Source organism: Schistocerca cancellata, chromosome 3, assembly GCF_023864275.1.
Source record: "Schistocerca cancellata isolate TAMUIC-IGC-003103 chromosome 3, iqSchCanc2.1, whole genome shotgun sequence".
NCBI lineage: Eukaryota > Metazoa > Arthropoda > Insecta > Orthoptera > Acrididae > Schistocerca > Schistocerca cancellata.
The window spans coordinates 493,280,562-493,295,640 of NC_064628.1; the positions used below are offsets into that span (position 1 = coordinate 493,280,562).

The window sequence follows — 15,079 nt, forward strand, 5'->3', positions numbered from 1 at the left end:
GTGGTCTCATATATGCCTTAAAAGCCAATCCATCATGGTGGGTCGATGTGTGCTATTTCAGTAGGGCCCACGACCCCACAAAGATCACACTGCCAATGCCTAGCTGTTAGCTGCCCACTCATGTCAAGGAATAGGTGCCTAGCATCTTGGGCCATCAGAATTTCCGGCAACAGTCTTCATGCCAGACAACTTTTGTTGGTGCTGTGTGGTTCCCATACAGAGAGTCCGTAATTGGGGTAGGTGGCATCAGCTTGAAACTTCCTGGCAGATTAAAACTGTGTGCTGGACTGAGACTCGAAATCGGGACCTTTGCCATTCGCGGGCAAGTGCTCTACCATCTGAGCTACCCATGCATGACTCGTGCCCCATCTTCACAGCCTTACTTCTACCTCTACCATGTCTCCGCAATAACCTTTCTTTCAGGAGTGATAGTTCTGCAAGGTTTGCAGGAGAGCTTCCGTAAAGTTTGGAAGGTAGGAGACAAGGTACTGGTAGAAGTAAAGCTATGAGGACGGGACGCGAGTCATGCTTGGGTAGCTCAGATGGTGGAGCACTTGCCCGCGAAAGGCAAAGGTCCTGAGTTAAAGTCTCGGTCCGGCACACAATTTTAATCTGCCAAGAAATTTCATATCAGTGCACACTCCGCTGCAGAGTGAAAATCTCATTCTGGCATCAGCATGAATTGTAGCAAATTAAACCAACACAGTGGCCTTCGTGATCTGGTCATCTCAACAGACTGGTATAGATATTCCAATGTGTATAGCTACAATCCTGCCCCTATTGGAAGAGGGACAGAAGGGAAAGACTTTATCCAATACCTAGTATGTACTCAAACAGATGGAGATATTTCTACTGTGACAAAACCATTATTTTGTGTGGAACACATTGAAGATAAATTTGGAGAAGTTGTCATTGAGAAACTTACGCAGTGGATCGTTACTGATTAAAGCCTACTCTCCTGCATAGTCCGCAGTTCTACAGGTGTGTGAACAACTGGGTGACATGCAAGTGTCCATTGCCCCCACATAAAAATTTGAGTACAATTATTAACACCTCTAAAAAATTCAAATAGCTTGAAGTAAACATAAGCTTAGGATCCTAAAAGAGACCTCTTCTAACTTTGACCTCTGACACTTAGAAATGTAATCGGGCTTGGGATCCAGTATAAAGAATCCCATATGGTAAAGAAACTGACGCAACTGCTGTTGCATAGCTGTTGGGTGTGGCCCCTGTGGCTGATGCTTTTTTTTTTTTTTTTTTTTTTTTTTTTTTTTTTTTTTTTAAGAAGAAGAAGAAGAAGAAGAAGAAGAAGAAACCAGCAGTGGTTAAGCCACCATTGGCCATAACAGCACATTTGTAAAATTTTTCGTGTGTAGACTTAATGTTCTACGAAGCTGCTAACTATTTAATGCAAAATATGCTATACTTAAAACCAGAATTGAACTAGTGCAGCAGTAGCATGTTACACAATAAAAAATACATACTAAAAATTCTCTATAACATGAATCCTATCCCAAAAAAAGGTCAGACAAATTATGAACTTCACCAAAATTTGCACAATGTGACAATGCTGTAAAACTTGAATGTCATTATACGAGGGGTTTTTTTTTTTTTTTTTGCAGCCATTGTGCAACAATTTTACTACAATGATCTCCATTGCTTTGGTGGTGCACAGCAAAGTTTTGAAGTTTAAGACCTGTTTGATTGTGTAACAATTGTAGCAGAGAAGAAGGCTGTGATGTGTCATTAGGAATTGTGACAAAAAACACATTCAAAAAAAATTTTTCAAGTTCTTTCCAAGTCATCGGCATTTTTCATATTACCTTCCCCCAAAAGTACTAAGCAACTGTAGAATGTAATAAAAGAAGTAAGATTTGATTTGAATACCAGTGGAGTAGACACAGTAGAGGTGCATCCCCATCTTGCCGGCTATTTCTCTTGGCTGCCTCCCCCCCCCCCCCCCCTCCCTCCCCATATGTTCATATTGCAAAACTAAATCTAGTTTCAGGTTGTTTAGAACATGATCTTCCTAATGAAAATGGTTTTTAAAAATTTGCACACAACTTTTTTTGGTAAAAATTGACTTAAAAAACCCAATTTTAGCATTTTTATTAAAATCAGCAACTTTGCAATCGATTTGCAGTCTAAGACCTTGTGTTGGTAAATGTTGCATGCAAAGTTTCAGGTCTATCCCTCTAACTTCATTTTTTTTTTTTTTTAGAGGGTCTATGTCTTTGACCAATTTAGCTTCAAATTATCCATATGAAAATTGTTAGAAATCTTTTTTATAGTTTTGCATAACAGAGTGAAAAAAGTTGTACAAGATGGCCAAGTTTTGTTTCTTTCTAGAAAATATAGCCAGAGATGATATGTCTAAAATTTGCCGAAAGCTTGGGGTCACTGTTGAAAGCTGCACTAGGGCGCCAAACAAATTACTATATCTCTGCAAGTATTACACTGGCAAAAGTAAAACATCGTCAATGTTTATTGGGGACACTCGTGAATCTTCACACAAAATTTTATCAAAAACCGTGATGGTCATGCAGGAAGGTCTAGCCCACTTGGCATGGAATGACCCTGCACTAATATTATGCAATAATACAAAGGAGTTTCATGCCAAATGTTGTAAAATTTACCAGGTGTGTGCTGCTTAAAACAAATTGCAAAATTATAAGTCGCACATGACTATTTGGATATAGAAACTTGAAACAGAAAAACGGTTATAACTAAAACGTGAGCCTTCAGAAGAGAACTGACAAGACACAAGATGTGCAAAGTATGACAGAATTATTTTTCAAATGGAAATAATACATACTCATAACATAGAATGCATATACGTGTTGTCCACAAATAGAGTTTATCAAATTTATCAAAATCTCCTTTTTACCAGAGTTCGAGTGACCCACCTGGAAAGAAACAAATAGCAAGTAAATAAGTGTACATATTTATCTCTAAGCAAATAATGCAAACAAATCGGAGGAAGTTAAAGCATGTTTCCATACACATATGGCAGAATAATACATATTTGGAATAACGTAGCACATAATTTGTTTAGATTTCCTACAACTGTGTGCTGTGTGATGGTATACAATAGAAATATTGAAAAACATTGTAACTTTTACGAATACATTGAAGAAACTGTTAAAACACTCATTGTAAATGAGTTTGTAAGGAAATAGGTGGAAAACATAATGTTTTTAAAAGATAATTCTGCGTAACTTGCAATGTTGCATCAATTATTTCAGAAAAAACATTAATGAAATAGATAGATAGATATTCAACGATCACAGGCCCTGCAGACCACGCGCTGCTTCTACAAACTACCTCCATTCCTTCCTGTTTTGTGCCCAGTTTCTCCAGGTGTCTTCAGTTCCCATGGCTGCTAGGTCCTTTGCCAGGTCGTCCATCCAGCGCTGCCTTGGTCATCCAATGGGGCGTTTGGTGTTTGGTTTCCCCGCTAGTGCCATCTTTGCCTGTTGTCTTCCATCTGGCATATGAGCTACATGGCCCACCCATTGTATTCTTTCACTCTTTATCTTCTGTAAGATAGTTGATTGTCGCATCAGAAGGTAGATTTCCTCATTTTTTCCAACTCCTCCATTCTCCATTATCTAAAACTGGTCCCCATATCTTCCTCCTTACTCTGCTTTCAAATATTAATAGTTTTTCTCTTTCTTGCTTAGTCATGCTCCATGTTTCTGAACCGTACATTACTGCTGGGCATATCACTGTGTTACAGATTTTCATCTTAATACTCACTGAGATTGATTTGGAGCCAAGCGTCTCTCTGAGGCTGAGGGAATGCATGCATTTAATTCCCACTGCTATTCTTTCCTTGATGTCCATCTTTATGTTGTTGCCCATGGTAAACCAAGATCCTAAGTTTTTGAAATTTACCTTATGTTTACTTCAAGCTATTTGAATTTTTTTTGGAGGTGTTAATAATTATACTCAAATTTTTATGTGGGGCAATGGACACTTGCATGTCACCCTGTTGTTCACACACCTGTAGAACTGTGGACTGTGCAGGAGAGTAGGCTTTAATCAGTAATGATCCATTGCGTAATTTTCTCAATGACAACATCTCCAAATTTATCTTCAAGACATGCAAGTCTTGAACCTCTTGCCATCCATCTCAAGAAATTCTTCCTGCTCTTGTCTTCTTCGTGATTGCATGAACTCTGTTTTATCTCAATTCACTTTGAGCCCTACCTTGTGTGCATAATTGTTCATTTTCTGGTATATTTCTTTCAAGTCATGCTTTGATTCACTTAATAGTACCATGTCATCTGCATATGCGAGACAATTGAAGTTACCGTCCATCTCTACTCTAGCCCACTCCTGTTGCCTACACTCTTTCATTACTTTCTCTAATATGACATTGAGAAGAACACATGAGAGAGCATCCCCTTGTCTGAGGCCTGTCTCAATCTCGAATGTTTCTGATGTGGCTCCTTGGAATTGTACTGCTGCCTTTGGCCCTTCCATACAAGCTTGCACCTATCTCACTACCTTCTCAGGAATTCTGAAGCCACACATTGCATTGTATAGGCTATTCCTGTGGATGCTGTCATATGCACGTTGAAAATCGACGAACAGGCTGTAGATATCTTTATCATATTCCCAGTGTTTTTCAAACAATTGTCTTAGTGTGAAAGTGTGATCTATTGTCGATTGGTTTGACTGGAAGCCAGCTTGGTACTCCTGTATGTTGTTCTCTATGAATGGTTGCAATTTTTCGAGGATAATGATGGACAGCACCATATATGTTACATTCAACAAACTAATTCTTCTGTAGTTACCACATTCCATTTTGCTTCCCTTCTTGTATATTGGGCATATTACAGCCAATTTCCATTCTTCTAGCAGTAGCTCCTTCTTCCATATCAACTGGATTAGTTTATATATCACTAAGTGTAAGCTCTCGCCTCCCTCCTTGATTAATTCTGATGTTATTCTGTCCTACCCTGGTGCTTTGTTGTTTCTGAGTCCTTTGATTCCGATCTTCACGTCTTCACTAACTTCCCATTCTTCTTCATCAGTCCTTTCCTCTGTAGTGTATGCAGGTAATATTTCATCTTGGTCTGGGCGATTCAACAGTTCTGAGAAGTATTCTTTCCATCTTTCTACAATTCTTTCCTTGTCATTTATCAAGTTGCCATTCTTATCTCTAATAAAGAAAGTTGGGCCCTGAAATCCACGTTTCCAATTTTTTATTTATTGGAAGAATTGCCTTGAGTTGTTGTTTTGGCCCTCTGCCTCAACTTGTTCTAGCAAATAGGTTAGATATATTCTTTCCTCTTTTCTGCTCTTAGGATTTGCTTTGTCTCCCTTCTGATGTTGATAAAATGTTCCCTTTTCTGCTTATTCTCCCTGTCAGCTAGCCAATTCTCCCTCACCTGCCTCCTCTTTCCTGTAGCCTTCTGGCATGTCTCGTTGAACCATTTTCTCTTCTTCATTATTTCCTTTCTTCCCAATATATCCTCCACTACACTTAGACTGTGGACTTTCTTTCTTTCCACCTTTCCTCCACGTTCTCTCTTGGTTCCAGGGTCTCTAGGACCTCAAAATGGTTTTCAATTTCTATAGCATATTGTTCTTTAATGGCACTTTCTCGTAGTTTCTCAACATTCAAAGCAGGTTCTAGTGTCCCCTTCTTCTTATGCATGTAGGTGAACATGAGTTTAAGCTTGCACACAATGAGGAAGTGGTATGATGCACAGTCAGCACCTCTATACGACCTTACGTCCATGACTCTATGGCTATCGTACTGGTCCACCAAGATGTGATCTATCTGGTTGGTGGTTCTTCCATCTGGTGAACACCATGTTCTCTTATGTATTCTCTTGTGTTCAAAGTAAGTCGAACTTACTCTTAGGTTCTTTGAGATAGCTAAATTGATCATTCTCTGACCATTCTCATTGGTCTCACCGTGCAAACTGTGCCTTCCTATGGTTTGTATGTAGCATTCTTCTTTTCCTGCTTTTCCATTAAAATCTCCCAGCACTATCCTGATATTTCTAGTTGATGTGCTCTCAATTGTTTGTTCTGGTTGGTCATAGACCTCTTCCTTTTCCTCATCTGTTTTATCCTCAGTTGGGGCATGAACGTTGATGATGAATGTGATGTCTGACACTTGGTTTCCAAGTACTATGTAGGATATTCTCTTGTTAACAGCTTTGAATTCCTTCACCGAATTTGTCGTGTTGTTGTGTATTACAAAACCAGTGCCGAATTCAGGTTTATCTACACATCTGCCGTTGAATAGTGTGTATCCATCCTCTTTGTGAGTTCCTTTTCCTAGCCATCTTGTCTCTTGTACTGCCGGCAGGTCCAGTTTATATCAGCTAATTTCTGAGACCATAGGCTGGATGGTTCCTGGTCTATACAGGCTCTGAACATTCCAAGATCCAAAATTAAAATTTTTAAATTGTATGCCATTTGTCCTTTGCAGTTTTCGTATTCCATTAAATCCATTCCCGTCTGAGGCAAATTTGTATTTCGTAACAAAGACTTAGAGTTGTTAGCCCAATGCCCAATCCTTTAGCAAAATTGGTGTAAACTATGAGTAAATGTTGCATTTCTCAGAGAAAGTGGTACCATTTTTACTTTGTAGTTACTAATTAATTCTTTCAACATCAAATTTCGTAAATAATTGCAGCAATCATTACACCAAAAAATATCAGTTTGAGTTTGAATTCATTATGTAGCAATTGACTGTTTTATGCTACACCTAGATGGTATATAATAGAGGGAAACATTCCACCTGGGAAAAATGTATCTAAAAACAAAGATGGTGTAACTTACCAAATGAAAGCGTTGGTATGTTGATAGACACACAAATTCACACACTAAATTCAAGCTTTCGCAACACACGGTTGCTTCATCAGGAAAGAGGGAAGGAGAGGGCAAGACGAAAGGATGTGGGTTTTAAGGGAGAGGGTAAGGAGTCATTCCAATCCCAGGAGTGGAAAGACTTACCTTAGGAGGGGGGGGGGGGGGGGGGGAGACAGGTATACTCGCGCGCGCGCACACACACACATATCCATCCGCACATATACAGACACAAGCAGACATATGTAAAGACAAATAGTTTGGACAGAGATGTCAGTCGAGGCAGAAGTACAGAGGCAAATATGTTGTTGAATGACAGGTGAGGTATGAGTGACGGCAGCTTTAAATTAGCGGAGCGGAGGTAGAGGCCTGGTGGATAACGGGAAGAGAGGATATATTGAAGGCCAAGTTCCCATCTCCGGAGTTCTGACAGGTTGGTGTTGGTGGGAAGTATCCAGATAACCTGGACGGTGTAACACTGTGCCAAGATGTGCTGGCCGTGCACCAAGGCATGTTTAGGCACAGGGTGATCCTCATTACCAACAAACACTGTCTGCCTGTGTCCATTCATGCAAATGGACAGTTTGTTGCTGGTCATTCCCACATAGAAAGCTTCACAGTGTAGGCAGGTCAGTTGGTAAATCACGTGGGTGCTGTCACACGTGGCTCTGCCTTTGATTGTGTACAACTTTCAGGTTACAGGACTGGAGTAGGTGGTGGTGGGAGGGTGCATGGGACAGGTTTTACACCGGGGGCGGTTACAAGGGTAGGAGTCAGAGGGTAGGGAAGGTGGTTTGGGGATTTCATAGTGATGAACCAAGAGGTTACGAAGGTTAGGTGGACGGCGGAAAGACACTCTTGGTGGAGTGGGGAGGATTTCATGAAGGATGGATCTCATTTCAGGGCAGGATTTGAGGAAGTTGTATCCCTGCTGGAGGACTTCATTCAGAGTCTGATCCAGTCCCAGAAAGTTTCCTGTTAGAAGTGGGGCACTTTTGGGTTTCTTCTGTGTGAGGTTCTGGGTTTGGGGGGATGAGGAAGTGGCTCTGGTTATTTGCTTCTGTACCAGGTTGGGAGGGTAGTTGCGGGATGCGAAAGCTGTTTTCAGGTTGTTGGTGTAATGATTCAGGGATTCAGGACTGGAGCAGATTCGTTTGCCACGAAGACCTAGGCTGTAGGGAAGGGACCGTTTGATATGTAATGGGTGGCAGCTGTCATAATGGAGGTACTGTTGCTTGTTGGTGGGTTTGATGTGGACAGATGTGTGAAGCTGGCCATTGGACAGATGGAGGTCAGCGTCAAGGAAAGTGGCATGGGATTTGGAGTAGGACCAGCTGAATCTGATGGAACCAAAGGAGTTGAGGTTGGAGAGGAAATTCTGAAGTTCTACACTGTGAGTCCAGATCATGAAGTTGTCATCAATAAATCTGTACCAAACTTTGGGTTGGCATGCCTGGGTAACCATGAAGGCTTCCTCTAAGTGACCCATAAATAGGTTGGCGTACAAGGGGGCCATCCTGGTACCCATGGCTGTTCCCTTTAATTGTTTGTATGTCTGGCCTTCGAAAGTGAAGAAGTTGTGAGTCAGGATGAAGCCGGCTAAGGTAATGAGGAAAGAGGTTTTAGGTGGGGTGGCAGGTGATCGGCGTGAAAGGAAGTGCTCCATCGCAGCGAGGCCCTGGACGTGCCGAATGTTTGTGTATAAGGAAGTGGCATCAATGGTCACAAGTATGGTTTCCGGGGGTAACAAATTGGGTAAGGATTCCAGGTGTTCGAGAAACTGGTTGGTGTCTTTGATGAAGGATGGGAGACTGCATGTAATGGGTTGAAGGTGTTGATCTACGTAGGCAGAGATATGTTCTGTGGGGGCTTGGTAACCAGCTACAATGGGGCGGCCAGGATGATTGGGTTTGTGAATTTTAAGGGGTAGGTAGAAGGTACGGGTGCGGGGTGTCAGTGGGGTCAGGAGGTTGATGGAGTCAGTTGAAAGGTTTTGTAGGGGGGCTAAGGTTCTGAGGATTCCTTGAAGCTCCGCCTGGACATCAGGAATGGGATTACCTTGGCAAACTTTATATGTAGTGTTGCGTGAAAGCTGACGCAGTCCCTCAGCCACATACTCCCGACGATCAAGTACCATGGTCGCGGAACCCTTGTCCGCCAGAAGAATGACGATTGATCGGTCAGCCTTCAGATCACGGATAGCCTGGGCTTAAGCTGTAGTGATGTTGGGAGTAGGATTAAGGTTTTTCAAGAAGGATTGAGAGGCAAGGCTGGAAGTGAGAAATTCCTGGAAGGTTTGCAGAGGGTGATTTTCAGGAAGAGGAGGTGGGTCCTGCTGTGATGGAGGACGGAACTGTTCCAGGCAGGGTTCAATTTGGATAGTGTCTAGGGGAGTTGGATCATTAGGAGTAGGATTAGGATTATTTTTCTTCGTGGCAAAGTTTTATTTCCAGCGGAGAGTACGAGTATAGGACAGTAAATCTTTGAAGAGGGCTGTTTGGTTGAATCTGGGATTAGGGCTGAAGGTGAGGCCTTTGGATAGGACAGAGGTTTTGGATTGGGAGAGAGGTTTGGAGGAAAGGCTAACTACTGAATTGGGGTGTTGTGGTTCCAGATTGTGTTGATTAGAATTTTGAGGTTTTGGGGGGAATGGAGCTGGAAGTGGGAGATTGAGTAGATGGGAGAGACTGGGTCTGTGTGCAATGAGAGGAGGTTGAGGTTTGCTGGAAAGGTTGTGGAGAGTGAGTGAGTTGCCTTTCCAGAGGTGGGAAACCAGGAGATTGGATTGTTTTTTGAGGTGGAGGGTGGCATGCTGTTCTAATTTCCGGTTGGCCTGTAGGAGGATGCTCTGATCAGCCGGTGTGGATGTGGGAGAGGAAAGATTGAGGACTTTTATTAAGGATAGGAGTTGACGAGTGTGTTAATTGGCTGAGTTGATGTGTAGGTGAAGGATTAGGTGGGTGAGGGCAATGGATTGTTCAGTTTGGAACTGGTATAGGAACTGATGGAAAGAAGGGTTACAGCCAGAGATGGGAACTTCAAGTGTGAGGCCTTTGGGGGTAATGCCAAATGTCAGACAAGCCTGAGTAAATAAAATATTGGAGCGTAATCTGGCTAGGGCGAAGGCATGTTTGCAGAGGGAATGTAAATAAAACTTAATGGGGTCGTTGTGGGGATGTTGTGAGGGTGACATGGTATTAGAAGGTGGAAAGTGTAACATGAGGCTGAAATGAAAATGAAAATAAAAATAAAAATATATGGGAAGAGATAAAGGTGAACTAGAAAACAGCTGGAGATCTGATGTGAAAAAAGTCGAAAAAGTGTTGGTTAAAGCTGAGCTACGTTGATCCTGTGGTGAGCTTGGGTTGGTAAACAACGATGTGCACAAAGGTTAGGTGGTTGTGTTGCCGCCAAAACACGTTAAAGGGTGGAGAAATTTGGGAAAATTTGGAAAAAACTGCGGGTAAATGTATTAAAAGGAGTAGTTTTGTGGTGGCAGATTATGAAAATTGAGGCTAACAATTGTCTGACGAAGAAATAATGACGTTAAAACCTGTGGGAAGGGACTAAAAATGATCAGTGATGTGGGAAAAACGGAAATGGAAATAATGCGACATTTCCAGAATGAGATTTTCACTCTGCAGCGGAGTGTGCGCTGATATGAAGCTTCCTGACAGATTAAAACTGTGTGCCCGACCGAGACTCGAACTCGGGACCTTTGCCTTTCGCGGGCAAGTGCTCTACCAACTGAGCTACCGAAGCACGACTCACGCCCGGTACTCACAGCCTTACTTCTGCCAGTATATCCTTTCTTTCAGGAGTGCTAGTTATGCAAGGTTCGCAGGAGAGCTTCTGTAAAGTTCGGAATGTAGGAGATGAGATGCTGGCAGAAGTAAGGCTGTGAGTACCGGGCGTGAGTCGTGCTTCGGTAGCTCAGTTGGTAGTGCACTTGCCCGCGAAAGGCAAAGGTCCCAAGTTCGAGTCTCGGTAGGGCACACAGTTTTAATCTGCCAGGAAGTTTCAATGCGAAATTTGTTAGAACTAGCCGAAATGGTTGTTTAATAGATGAAAGGAACTGTTTGTGAACTGGGAGCGGTGGATTTTATAGCAACGGTAGTGTTGAAAGCGGAAAAAAAATTAAGGTTATGGTTTGGAAGTGGGTTACATATTATTGAGTATGTATAGGCAGGATAAAATTGTATGGTGGATTATAGTAAGAAGGAGAAGGTGAATACAAAGGGAAACTACTAGCACAAACAGAAAGAGAAAGTAAGATGACAGAAAAGATTTCGAAATGCAACAGTGACCATAAAAAACGTAATTGTTGGGTTCAAATTAATGATATAAATATAATAGAGGGAAACATTCCACGTGGGGAAAAATATATCTAAAAACAAAGATGATGTAACTTACCAAACGAAAGCGTTGGTATGTTGATAGACACACAAACACACACACAAAATTCAAGCTTTCGCAACACACGGTTGCTTCATCAGGAAAGAGGGAAGGAGAGGGAAAGACGAAAGGATGTGGGTTTTAAGGGAGAGGGTAAGGAGTCATTCCAATCCCGGGAGCGGAAAGACTTACCTTAGGGGGGGGAAAAAGGACAGGTATACACTCTCGCTCGCTCGCGCGCGCGTACGCACACACACACACACACACACACACACACACATATATCCATCCGCACATATACAGCCACAAACAGGCATATGTAAAGGCAAGTTTGGGCAGAGATGTCCGTTGAGGCGGAAGTACAGAGGCAAAGATCTTGTTGAATGACAGGTGAAGTATGAGTGGTGGTAAACTTGAAATTAGCAGAGGTTGAGGCCTGGTGGATTTGGAGTAGGACCAGGTGAATCTGATGGAACCAAAGGAGTTGAGGTTGGAGAGGAAATTCTGAAGTTCTTCTTCACTGTGAGTCCAGATCATGAAGATTTCATCAATAAATCTGTACCATACTTTGGGTTGGCAGGCCTGGTTAACCAAGAAGGCTTCCTCTAAGCAACCCATAAATAGGATGGCGTACAAGGGGGCCATCCTGGTACCCGTGGCTGTTGCCTTGAATTGTTGGTATGTCTGGCCTTCGAAAGTTAAGAAGTTGTGAGTCAGGATGAAGCTGGCTTTGGTTCCATCAGTTCATCTGGTCCTACTCCAAATCCCATGCCACTTTCCTTGACATTGACCACCACCTGTCCAATGGCCAGCTTCACACGTCCGTCCACATCAAACCCACCAACAAGCAACAGTACCTCCATTATGACAGCTGCCACCCATTTCATATCAAACGGTCCCTTCCCTACAGCCTAAGTCTTCATGGCAAACGAATCTGCTCCAGTCCTGAATCCCTGAATCATTACACCAACAACCTGAAAACAGCTTTCGCATCCCGCAACTACCCTCCCGACCTGGTGCAGAAGCAAATAACCAGAGCCACTTCCTCATCCCCTCAAACCCAGAACCTCCCACGAAAGAAACCCAAAAGTGCCCCACTTGTGACAGGATACTTTTCCGGGACTGGATCGGACTCTGAATGTGGCTCTCCAGCAGGGATACGACTTCCTCAAATCCTGCCCTGAAATGAGATCCAGCCTTCATGATATCCTCCCCACTCCACCAAGAGTGTCTTTCCGCCGCCCACCTAACCTTCGTAACCTCTTGGTTCATCCCTATGAAATCCCCAAACCACCTTCCCTACCCTCTGGCTCCTATCCTTGTAACCGCCCCCGGTGTAAAATCTGTCCCATACACCCTCCCACCACCACCTACTCCAGTCCTGTAACCCGAAAGGTGTACACGATCAAAGGCAGAGCCACGTGTGACAGCACCCACGTGATTTACCAACTGACCTGCCTACACTGTGACGCTTTCTATGTGGGAATGACCAGCAACAAACTGTCCATTCGCATGAATGGACACAGGCAGACAGTGTTTGTTGGTAATGAGGATCACCCTGTTGCTAAACATGTCTTGGTGCACAGCCAGAACATCTTGGCACAGTGTTACACCGTCCAGGTTATCTGGATACTTCCCACCAACACCAACCTATCAGAACTCCGGAGATGGGAACTTGCCCTTCAATATATCCTCTCTTCCCGTTATCCACCAGGCCTGAACTTCCGCTAATTTCAAGTTGCCGCCACTCATATACGTCACCTGTCATTCAACAACATCTTTGCCTCTGTACTTCCGCCTCGACTGACATCTCTGTCCAAATTCTTTGCCTTTACATATGTCTGCTTGTGTCTGTATATGTGCGGGTGGATATGTGTGTGTGTGCGTGAGTGTATACCTGTCCTTTTTTCCCCCCTAAGGTAAGTCTTTCCACTCCCGGGATTGGAATGACTCCTTACCCTCTCCCTTGAAACCCACATCCTTTCGTCTTTCCCTCTCCTTCCCTCTTTCCTGATGAAGCAACCGTGTGTTGCGATAGCTTGAATTGTGTGTGTGTGTGTGTGTGTGTGTGTGTGTGTGTGTGTGTGTGTGTATCAACATACCAACACTTTCGTTTGGTAAGTTACATCATCTTTGTTTTTATGTATATATGACAGGTGAGGTATGAACTGCGGCAACTTGAAATTAGCGGAGGTTGAGGCCTGGTGGGTAATGGGAAGAGAGGATATATTGAAGGGCAAGTTCCCATCTCCGGAGTTCTGACAGGTTGGTGTTAGTGGGAAGTATCCAGATAACCCAGAGTGTGTAACACTCTGGCAAGATGTGCTGGTCATGCACCAAGGCATGTTTAGCCACAGGGTGATCCTCATTACTAACAAACACTGTCTGCCTGTGTCCATTCATGCGAATGGACAGTTTGTTGCTGGTCATTCCCACATAGAAGGCTTCACATAGTTAATTAATTAAACAATTTACTTTTATTAGTCTGTGATGTTATGTTTCAGAATTGTTACAAATAAAACTTTTGCCATTCTGTTGCTGAAAATATTAATATTTCAAAAGATAGTTGATGCAGCTTGCTAAGAAATTAAAACAATTAACCTTAAATTTTTCATTTCTTCATTCGCTTTTCATTTCAGTTGTTGTATATTTCCGGACATTTTCTCTGTACGTTTTTCCAGTCCTCAAAGCTTCACGTACACTTTTTTCTTCATAGCTCTTGTAGACTCAATTATTCTAAATTTTTTTAATGCCCTTGTTCAGTCCTGCTGTCAGTTCTACCGTGACTATAGTAATTTTAATAAACACTGGTTTTGCATTGAATTTATGCATGGAAAGTCTGGAGAGTTTCCATAATAATTCATTGAAATGTTACAGTTCCTTTCCATCAAATGAAAAAGAAGTAGTATTTCATCAAAGTTGCTGTTCTTCAAAGAGGAAATGCAATAAAATCTCGGCACAAACTCTTTTTCCCTTTAACATTATGTTGAATGGTGTCAGTTAGTGTTACTGATGTTCCGTATGTAATTAACATCTTAAAAATCAGGCAAATAAATCCTAATTGTATTACACATTTAACCAAATTCACAGTGGAAAGAAGATATAATATTAGAGTCTTGAAATAATTATTTTTACGAAGTGTAAAACTTAGTTTTAGATGTCAAATCACCAAAATACAGAAGCTAATACATTATAAAAAAAAAATCTACAGTGCTATCTTTCTTTTATATCTGAAGCAAAATTGATTTTTCAGTGAATTTTCTTCATTTACTGTATTTGTTAAGAGAATTTATACAAAAATGTCTTGTTAACATAGCTTACCTTTTGAGGGACATTAGAGTGCTAAAGGTGATTCTTATCTGTTTCAGGCATGGATGGGCAAGTGGAATGGGAGCGATAAGGTCATCTCATGTCAAAGTAATTTGCCCAACGGCGTAAGTTTGAAGAATTGAGGCACATTAAATTTGTAGTCTGCTCCAAACTGAATAATATTTTATAGCCATATTTGGAAAAGAAGTAGCAATACACCACTGGAATATATACATTGATAAACCAGAACATTATGACCACCCACCCAACAGCCAGTATGTCAACCTTTGGCACAGACAACAAGTGGCGATGTGACATGGCAAGGAAGCAGTGAGGTCTTGTGAGGTCTTGGGAGGTCGCTGGAGGGAGTTGGCACCACACGCACGCGCGCACACACACACACACACACACACACACACACACACACACACACACACACACACACACACACGTCACCTAGTCCTGTGAATTCCAGGGGAAGCACGATGAGTTCTGATGCCACCTTCAATCTCATCCCAGATATGTTCGATCAGGTTCAGAT

At 42.3% G+C, this 15,079-nt stretch overlaps 1 protein-coding gene across 1 annotated transcript in view; it reads left to right on the forward strand.

The window, feature by feature from the left end:
• The window catches only part of LOC126175258 (acyl-protein thioesterase 1), a 132,338-nt gene that overhangs the window by 36,459 nt on the left and 80,800 nt on the right, over window positions 1–15,079 (forward strand). The window contains exon 3 of the mRNA XM_049921900.1: window positions 14,598–14,663. Within this exon, the coding sequence (XP_049777857.1) occupies window positions 14,598–14,663 (66 nt within the window). The remainder of the gene's footprint in view (window positions 1–14,597; window positions 14,664–15,079) is intronic.